The 10,741-nt window shown below is 44.0% G+C and overlaps 1 protein-coding gene across 1 annotated transcript in view; it reads right to left on the reverse strand.

Annotated features, from left to right (window-relative positions):
• Positions 1-5,329: 5,329 nt before the first annotated feature.
• T265_10486 (hypothetical protein) overlaps positions 5,330-10,741 on the reverse strand; it is a gene marked incomplete at both ends in the record, with an annotated part of 12,960 nt that continues 7,548 nt past the window's right edge. The window contains 4 exons of the mRNA XM_009176868.1: positions 5,330-5,527; positions 5,712-5,809; positions 8,146-8,313; positions 9,924-10,182. Of these exons, the coding sequence (XP_009175132.1) occupies positions 5,330-5,527; positions 5,712-5,809; positions 8,146-8,313; positions 9,924-10,182 (723 nt within the window). The remainder of the gene's footprint in view (positions 5,528-5,711; positions 5,810-8,145; positions 8,314-9,923; positions 10,183-10,741) is intronic.

Raw genomic sequence — 10,741 nt, forward strand, 5'->3', positions numbered from 1 at the left:
CATCTTTTTTTTTGTACTCCACAATATCTCTGTGTATATATACAAACAAAAATATATATATATATATATATATATATATATATATATATATATATATCCCGAGAAACGGTTTTTCATGTTTGAAAAAGAGAATCGTCGATTCATTACTTACTTCGAAAAGTTGGTGGAAGAGAAACGCTCCGCTTGTTTTCTCCAGTGGGCAGAAATTCCACCTGTTCGATTTCGTACGCTCACAGGTAGTTTTTTGTTTGAAAAAGAGAATCGTCGATTCATCACCTACTTCGAAAAGTTGGTGGAAGAGAAACGCTCCGCTTGTTTTCTCCAGTGGGCAGAAATTCCACCTGTTCGATTTCGTACGTGTGCTCACAGGTATAAGGTTCAACTGGTGCAGACCAGACCATGATTTGCTTGTGTGGTGAGTTTTTCGTGATTGTCACGTTGGTTGGGAGCCCAGGGACTAGGAAAAAAATGAAATCCGCATATTAATACAGTCTGGCGAAGTGTAAACCCTCACTGTAGCGCGAAAACCTGAAAGACCATGTTTCCATCAATGCCCAAAAGAGTCATATGCCTTCCTTTTCATACGGATGTGTTGCCTAGTCCGTTGGACGTACCAAAAAACGCTGAGATTATAGCATTAGGCAGCGTTTTCCATTCAGATTGGTGCGACCTTCCAGCACGCACCATATCGTCTGAACGGGTGCGGCTTTCGAGATTAGTTTTAGAATGCAGTCTACCACAACATCTTGCCTCAACGATGTGGTGGGATAGATGACCATAATGTGCTGGCAAAGGCACTTTTTTCGTCTCACAGCTGAACCCGTTTTTAACCTCAAATACACAGATTGTGGGATTCACCTAGCCATATTCATTCTGACGGTAACCCAGTCCTACATGTCTAACAATTCCCCGTCAATAGCGCCTTCGTTGTTACATCTTTCCTAAGAGAAGTCTTCAGCCACAGACTCGAGGATGGGCTCTTCCTGGGGGCCGGTAGGCAGGTTTCTCACAACTTTAATTGCAGAAGCCCTTGAAAAGGGGTGACAAAGCCTTAGAATGTGGCGTCTTATTCCACTACGCTGTTTTCACTTTAAAGATTCATAAATCTTATCGTTTTTCAAAAATTTTGGTGACAATCGGTAGATTTATTGCTGGGCAACGTTTCGCTTTTCACACAAAAACTTCGTCAGGTCAAGTGATTAGGTTACGAGGTTGGTCGAAATTTAATGAGGCGGAAGGAGAACCAATCAGCTAAGTCAAGCTAAATCTCTGTTGGATGTGGGCCGAGGGATTTTAGTGTGTTAGAGTGGTTGAACAAGTGTTGGGTCGGTGGGGAAACCTACATGTGTTTGGGTCCAGTCTAGGGTCTAGTTCTTCTGGTTCGGTCCATTTGATGGTCCCTCTTGAACTTCGTCTGAACCTTCTGTCAGTCTGTGAGGGTGAGCTGGTGCTAACATAGTTGTGTAAGAGGGATGCTGTGAACTTTGATCGGGTTGGGATTTCCACACCCACCCTCTGTTTTTGATTTTGATTCTACGCGGATTAACAACCACACCGTCACGTGTCAACTCGGCTTATCTAAAACCGCTTTCCATACGCTCACCAGCTCCACACCCTCCATTCTACTCACGCTGTGATGCTTAGTAATTTCCACCGCCTCGGCTATCAGCCGTTGTGGTGTGAATCGCAGTCTCCGTCTTAAGACTTCCACATTCTCCAGATCTATTCTATATCCCGTGCCATCGCTGAGTCCTTAACCAGCCTTTGGTATTCTTCTGTATTCCTTGGTAGTTTGTTAATCCTTCATTTATGCTCACCAATTCGGGTGTGCAATTCCCTGGCAGTTTGTCTTATGTAAACCTTAGTGCAATCGTTGCAGTTAATTTCATACCCGCAGTCCATGGTCCTTTCAACCAGCAAGGGATCTTTCAGTTGGACCAAAACTGAGCGTAGCGTTTTTCCCTTCTGAAAGACTAATCGAATGTTGGCTAAGTTTAAACAGTCTTCAAAACAACCTCCGATGTCCCTGCTTTATATGGAATGACTGCTGTGCCAATCCATTCCTTACTGGAGCCAACATCTTTCTTAGTTGACGCTCAATCAAACTCACTGGGTATCCTATTTCTTGAAGTTTGTTGGCAATCTCAATTTAAGCTGCTGTTTGGTGGGTCTCTTCTGTGCACAGCGTTCTGACTCGACGAAACATCGATGAGAAAATACTGGCGTACACGGACTTTGAGTGTGCTGATCAATAGCTTTGGACGGTTCCTATGTCTGTTGGTTTCTGTTAGATAGTAGTTTTTAATTTCCCACCAATCTTATGTGTTATACAGTCAGAAAGTGTAATGTGCCCGAGGTAGAATTTATTTCCATGCTAAACTTGATGTGTGGGTTTAAACTATTGAGACAGTCGTGAAAGCTGTTCACGTTATCTCGTTTGATAACATCAAAGGTGTCGCAAACAAAACGCGAAAAAACTTTCTATGGACAATGATATCCGACCAAAGCTATTTGTTCGAAGTCCTCCATATGAATATTAGCTAAAAATGTGGATATTGGAGATCCCATTGCAAAATCCTGTTCTTGCGAGTAAACAGTTTTGTCAAAAACAAACTGATCAAGATTCAAACACACCCTTATGCCCTCAACTATTTCATTCACCGAGAGCTGTCTCCGTTCCCCGAGTATCGTGTCTGCCAGTAACAACCTCTTAGTTACCTCTAGAGCATCTTAAATCCTCCTTCGCACTTGAACACCAAATTTTACGTTTTCAGCGACCTTGTGTTGGTCAAAGAAACACTTGAATATGTTGAATAGCAGCGCAACTCAAACGTGAGTTGGCCTACCTGCTGCATACCCAGTTGAAGGTTATCATGGACGAGGAATCAAGTTACCGCCCGTTAACACCGGTCTAATTCGCAAATGAGTATGAATTTTTACGGCCAGGTGATCTATCGACCACAATTTTATGGTTACCCGGCCTAATGTGAAAGCATCGAAGCAATATTTATCGATCTACGCAGCTTCGAGGACTATTCGCTAAGCAGGATGTCAAGATGCTTGAACATACATATGAGAACATGCAGTGGAGGCAGTATATCCTAAGGGCAACTTTGATTACTTTGTAAGATTTAAAGCTCAGGTATGAGGTATCAGACAAATCTAAGAATGAGTCTATACGTGTTGCATGAAAATAACCTACCTTCGGATTGGGACGAAATCGTTTTGAAGTCTGTCTTTTCGCTGAATACGTCTTCGCCGTATTTGCTTTGCAAAAATACCGCGTAGAGAGTACATTGGTCAACGGTGAGCATGGCACTTCTGACTTCTCCCGACACAACCGCTGTTACTGTCTCCTTGGTAGCGCTCGTAGGCTGAGCAGTTATAACAAAACCAGTGATGCGGCAATCCCCTGGAGGTTCAGGTGCCGTCCATGTCAGTGACACGTCTGTGGGGCCCATTGTGCTGACAGTAAGGAGATTGGGTGTGCGTGGTTCTGCATACAAAACATGATTCACTTCATCAGCGAACGCGCGAAAACAACTTCAAAACTATTTGTGAACTGAGTACTGAAAATCTACTGAATATTGTGATACGTGATGGATCCTGACAGGTCTATGGTTTGCGGTGTTGGTGAAGGAGGTTGTCTGTTATTTTTTGACGCGTTGTACATGTATGCTCGTATTAGACAGAATGCGTTCTTCTGAAAACTACCCTTGGTAGTTAGGCCCGCTGCTTGTAGGTTAATCCGGGTGCTTACCTACCCTCCCCAACGTTAGGATCGCGAAACCTGAATGGTTTATACTTCCCAAGTGTAGACTTTTTCCGACGGCGTGCAGATCAATAAGGTCGCACAAAACTACACTTTATTAGTGTCTGATGTTCACCAGTTTCTTCATCTACTCCGCCCATGTATACAGACTGGAGCGGAAATTGAGCAATTTCCGGTTGATGAAAACTTTAATATCCGCTTTAATATACTTAATATATATACTTACTATACTTTAATATCCGCTTTGAGACAATCATCATAGCTTGATGTGATCATTCTGGGGAGTTCACAATCAAGTATATCAAATGACCAATTCCGTCTAGTCCAGTAAGACCTTGTGTGCCTGGGTGTTCCGAGAACGTGCCACATTTACACTGAAACCGCCTGCCTATTGCCCATTTCTATTACACTACTATCAACTTGTAAGTAGCTCAAAATAGTACTAATTACACTGGACGTGAAGTTGTTACTCGAAGAACTGGTCAATACATGACCAGGTGATATGGTTCCTTTGACTGATGGATGAGTGGTGCTATATCCTGTCTGAGTGAGAGATAATCACACCACTGTTCAGCCGACCGTGGCCGACCGGTCAAGTGTTGAACCACTGGTTGAAGATCGCGTGTTCAAAACTTCCCGACTTTCGTCGGACTCGTACTGTTGCTGATCCTCAATGACGATAAAACAGCTCAGCGGTGCTTCTCGGCTTTTCGACATGGGTTGGGTAAGATGGTAACTGAAATTAAATAGGTAAAACTCTAATTCTTCTGCTTTTTGCTTATCAGAATCTGTCTGGCTGCCCCCTAATTGCTTACCTCAAAGGCACCAGCGAGAACCGTGGAAGAGTGGGTTGTCCTAAGGTCAGCAGGTTGTATGCTCTAGTCAAAAGACGAGCGGCTAATCCAACACAAGTTCATCTGACGGAACTTACTTAGGGAAAAAGGCCTCGATTGGAAAGGCGCTTTGGTCTGTAAACAGGTTTTCCGGTTCACTTCCGAGGATCTGAGAAGCATATAGTTTGGTGTAATTGTTTCAGTCCAGATAGCTTAGCAGGAAAATTCTTGGCTTGCGCTTGATTTTCGCACTACAAACAGTCTAGAACGACCTGGATCTCAAATACACTGGGAACTTTCCGGTACCATAATGAAGAGGAGTATTCTGCCACGAAAGGTTTCCATTTTTTGGAGGGATGAAAAACAGAATTTCCGGAGCTCCTCAAGTTACTAACACGTAATAAAGACAGTCAAACATTTCGGACGGTGAACACACGTGTCACACTGTAACTGGCTTTCTAGCTTTTGGTTGGATACTACTGATAAGTGTGCTTTCAAACTACCACCGCCTATGTTGAGCTAATGTAAGAGGTCTTAATCAGAAAAACGCAGTGGCAATTCAGCAGGCCATTGTAGGTCAGGACCTGAAATGTTACTGCTGTGGAGTTTGACCACTTACGCACCCGCAAATCAACCGTATGAAACCGAACGAAATCAGCACGTACTTATCGAATATACACTCATTTGCAAACTAATTTGGTTTTTGGAGAGACTCAACTGGAACCTAGCTGAATCTCCCATTTATGACATTTTCAAGCATCTGAATGTGCTGCACCAGAAGAAGGGCGAAACCGGTCGTGGGCTGTCGAGGAGTATTCAGCAACCTTGTGAGTAGTGCATCACAAAATATACATGTGTTGCGATATCTCGAATATCGTAGCGACTGAAACATGAGGCGACCTGGTGCAGCACATTCAGTTGCCTGGGAATATCAAAACCGAGATTCAGCTGGGTTCCAGGTGAGTCTCTCGAAAAAGCAGACTAGTTCTCAGCAACCTTTTGAGCAGTGCATTACGAAATTAGCACGTAGTTTGACCGACGTGGAAACCGGAGAAGCGTGACCCCAGTCTATCGGACTTACTTGTTGCCTTGCTAACTAGCCTCACGGGGGTTGATTTCGGTCCGGCGGATTCGAGCTTCCTCCGCTGAATGTGGACCGTGTACTCGTATTCCGTGCATGGTTCTAGCTGGACAAAGAGTTTTTCTGGAACAAAGCAAGAAAAAAAGACAACTTTAGTAAATCAATTTCTCTGTGGAACAAGATTTCGGAACCAGAAATGAAGTGAAAATACGGTCTACAGGTTGGACGTCTTATTGGTCATATGTAGTGATTTGCAAATTACTTTGGTGTCTACGGGGTGGAGCTCGGCTAAAACTCACTGAGGGGATCACACAAAGTACCGCAAACAAACCTTAGAACAAATCCGTGCACTCCTATTGAGGATCCAGGCAGATTGCGTCTACATGTTTCTCTCCATGGTCGCAAAAACACGAGAAACACGCGCGTCATTCATCGTGAATGGACCATTTTTAAATAAAGCGAGGAATCGACCATCATTCTGTCACTGCCTTTGGAGGGTCACGATATACTGTTGCCAGGAGCCCGAATCGTCTCTACCCGTCTAACGAGTGCCTCTCAGAAATGTTGCATACGGTCTGCAGCCCTCCACACTGACCGAATATTGCCTATCAGTTTGCCACACCGGTGCATACTGACCCCACTCATCAATCGTACGATTCCACTCAACGGATTCCTGTTGGCAATGAGTGATGTTGAACTTAGAATCAGCAGACTTTTTTGATTTGGTGTTTCTCAGTTCTTGATCTGATCTTGATAACTTGCCTATTGGTGAACAGTCGCCCGTGAATAGTGCTGACTTAAGCAGTGTCCTTAATTATGGGCTCTCAGCTTAACTTACCCAAAACCCAGTTTACTGTACGTTATTGTTGATAAACTCTACGCATTTTAGGACTACAAAAGTATTACTACTGAAATAAGTTGGTCTGATTTCCAAGTGGACGGTGATGAACAAACTGTGACGTCAAGGAATAGTTCAAAATGCAGCCCACGATTGACAGTTCGTGTACTATTCGTCAGAGCTGATTCGAATCGAAAGTAAACCGAACTCCATTGTTTGTAGCCTCACCTAACCACAGTTTGTGGATCGCAGTTGCATTACCGGGGCCAATGAGCAACAGGGAAAACGGATTCTTGAGTGCTACTGGAATTTTGCATCTTTTGTAAGAAGGAAAATTATTAAACCTTATCGATTCTCCCGCGACAGGAAGAACGAAATGCGTTGGAAAGTTCAGTAAATGAAACTCCACAAAGACGAGATGGCTTACTAGATGTGACGGTTGCGTTATTATTGAGTACAAACTAGTGAGAATACCACGTGACACAGTATCAGGAAGGTTAGCTTCCTGAAATCAACCCCTGAATGCCCGAAAACTAACGAGACTCTCAGCTCCGCTAGATGTTGACCAGACAGACAACACCACCTCAATATGCAGCGCCTCACAGCCTCGTACCAAAACTAGACATGTGCGTCGGCATTGGATCGAGTTCAGACAGTGTCCCTCCAATAAATAGCTTGAGACCGTTGTACACAAGGCACTCGCACGCACTCACGCTCTCGCACTCGCTTGTTCGGGATATAGCGGTTGTGTTTCCTTCTGTGAGTCTTTTTTCTTTGGCATTAGACCCTGGTGCGGGTCAGCAGCAGATACCACAGATTAGCGAATCAGCAGATATAACACGCAGTAAGGTAGGTTGGTCCGCCCGAGAAGCCTAGCAATCCGATAGCTATGCTGAAAGAAACTAGTCATCCAGTTTGACTTGTCTGAAAGCAAAGTAAAGTATAGGTTTTTGGTCGTTGTGGAACTAGTAGAATTCACGTTGGCATCAGTTTCAACCGAACAATCGTCCTCCTATCCTGGGCATTTATTCCAGTGAGTTCATACCAAATAGGAAGAGCAGTGGACTTAGTGGAACTCACCGGCAGTGCGTATCCTACGCCATGCCGGAGTTTGAACTCCGGACATCTGACATCCGATACGAGCGTGTCACCACTACTCTACGCTGGACGCAGCAGAATTAAGACATTCCAATATCACCCATACATCTACCTCTGTGTCACCTTTGTAAAGTCATCAAGTGCGAGTGGACTCAATGATGTCTACATCGGAGTGCCATAACGACAATTAAGGGCTTGAATGCCCGGAAATACCCCTTCCAAACTGACGCAGGTTCCCTGACGTCAGGTTTGAAATTCTTCGTTAATTGGGTACCCAAGAAAAACGGATCCGTTTAGTGCAACACATTGAAGTTTGAACGGCACCAGGTAGGTGTTATGAACAAGACCGTGCTATCACGTGTTATTACGTATTCACCTATCAGAGCAAAACAAAAGATCGATTGTCAATGACGGCGTTTTCCTGGTTCTCTCGTGATAGATGAAAAACACGCAACCTACCAGACTTGTTAACTTTCGCAAAATGGGCTAGAGAAAGCGAATCAAATCTACCTCAGAAACGCACCTGTTGCCGTTGTACGACGGATGTATACCGTGTTATTCCTTTTGTTTGTTTGCGTGACCACATAGAGGTAATCACAAATTGTCTGTCCACTCAGATCGTCCCAACTGACTCTCTGAATTCCAGGCTTGACATTCAACACGTAGACGTTTGGTGCAGGTATGTTAGCAACTAGTAGAAGTTTGAAAAGGTTGAAAGGTTGGAAAAGAACCGGTTGGAACGATCTAAATTAAATGGATTTAATCTTTTGATGGTCCAATAACACCTAGGAAAAGTACTCATTTGTACTCAGCAACGCTGTTGACCAATTATATTCTTGCGTAGGGGGGGCGCGCTTCATAGGTTAGCTTTCTACTGACAGCGCCAGACATTTGTGTGCATTATTGAGAGGTGTAGATATATTCAGTTGAAAACTCCGAGAGGTGTGCAGTCATTTGGGAATCGGCATTGACAAGGTAGTTGCATAATGCTTTTCGGCTTCAGAAAGTACACAAGTGCAAAAGTTGTGTACCTCTTAATGTCGAATCCTACCGAGTCACTTTGCCATTCATTGGAGTGAAGAAACCGGCTCTTTCTGTAAACAGACTATGCTGTTAATTCATAAAGACGTTTTACCGGGTTCGTATTCAGAAACTTTGATAGGTTCTGCATGCTAAACACTGCGGGAAATGTCTCCGTATTCACTGTCTTTTCCGTCGCGACGTAGTGCGTTTTCAACCATCGAATACGTCCCATCCAAGCAGTCAGTCACCCTCGTAAAACAAATGCAAAAGTTACTCCGTGCCACATCAATAATCAGTAGATCCGGTCACGAATTCAATAACTGGAAGGTCTGTCGTTCGAACCCGACCTCTGCCTCTCGACATCCACTATATGGGTTTGGGCAACCTGGCAGCATCCCAGTCCTCGTGCTTCCTTCGGGTGGCATGTAGCGCCGAGAGGGTTCTACAGCTGAACGATATTTCTTCAAAATCCGGCTACCTCACAACGTTTCCTTGTTTACGAGAACTACCTTGTGCCACAGTTCTGTCCGAAAAGTTGATCTTAAGCCAAAGGATTCTACTCTGTCACGCGTATACCCTTCTGACATTTTATTCAACAAGGCGTCGGACTTTGTTAATCACGTGGATTAGTAATTAAATGGACTGTGGGCACTGAACACCGCTCATTCAGTGAACTTTAATGGAGCAGCTTCAGGTAAAGCTATTCTATCCGGTTTTCATACCCACATCTTCGCCTCTCATTAGTCCGATATAAGTGAATCGGTCTTCTGTTGCAAACAGTGCGGAATTCATCTCCTAAAATGCAATGTCTTGCGGAGCCATTTGTGTCACTCCTTGGTTGAAATTATTCCATGTTGAAGGAATCCCAAGACACCTCACTCAGGTCATCGTTTTTGGCATTGTAAAAAACACAGAGCTGATGTACTGAATATCGACTCAAATGAACCTAGTGGCGGTTTTTCGCCGTACTACAAAACTTGTGATCTGGGTCTCAAACGTCACATCGCCTCAATTTACGTATTCAGTAATCTGTACGAAATTTTAGCGAAATACACACCAATTTGTTTTTGACAATAGACTCACGTGGACCAAGCAAAATCTCCCGTTTATGATGTTACTGAGCAATTCAATGTGCCGCACAATACCGCCCAGTCATTCAGTTGGTACTAGATTCGAGATACCACAATGTGTTGCCTAAAAGTGAGGACACTACTCATAAGGTTGCTAAAAAAATCTTCGACAGCCCGCGACCGATTTCGCCCTTCTTGGGAGGTAGACAGAGTCCCCAAATTTCTCTCAACTCCATGTTCCACATGAACCCAAATTGTAACCTCAAGAGTAGAGCGTTGCATTTGTCCCAGTGGTTAGAGCGTGAAGTTACTGACCGGAATGTCCGTGGTTCGAACCCATCCTCTGCCTTTCGACTTCCTCTGTCCAGGCTTGAGCAATCTGGCAGTAGTTCAGCCCTCGTGCTTACTTCGGGCGGGGTGGCAGTTAGACACCGAAAGTGCGTTACAGTTGAATGATGAAATATTTTCTACACCTGAATCTTGACTTTCATCTCACTCGTTCGAACGGTAAGTGCGCCGTGCAGTTCAATGTCCCACGATTAGTCCTGCTTTTGAAACCGTTTTGATATTTTCAATTAAATAGAGGCAAGAGACACACTGGATTCGTGCTCAGCTTGCCCATTGTTCAGGTCCATATGAAGTAATTCCGAGTTGGAGAGGTTTTCATGTCTGTCACGTTTTCCTTATTGAAACACAAAAAACTGGTTTTCCGGGAAAACGTTTTTGGAATAATGAAACTTTTGTCGTATTTTCTCTGAGCAGTCTGGACGAGGCACTCAAACTACTTCGTGGGTGGCTGTATTGAATGGTTTGAAGAGTCTGCAAAAAAAGTCCGTTGAAGCCATTCAAACGCTTTCAGAATCCTTTCAGACCTTTCGAGCTTCAGGAGTTATACTTGGTCTGGTCAAAAGCACCAAACGAGAATAGTTGGTACGTTTTAGTTCCGGTGGTCGAATAACTTGGGAGAAGCCGTACAGGAAGTCACCAACTGAAGGTTCTGACATTGCACAAACATCCAGTTATCCG

The sequence above is a fragment of the Opisthorchis viverrini genome, assembly GCF_000715545.1.
Source record: "Opisthorchis viverrini unplaced genomic scaffold opera_v5_372, whole genome shotgun sequence".
NCBI lineage: Eukaryota > Metazoa > Platyhelminthes > Trematoda > Opisthorchiida > Opisthorchiidae > Opisthorchis > Opisthorchis viverrini.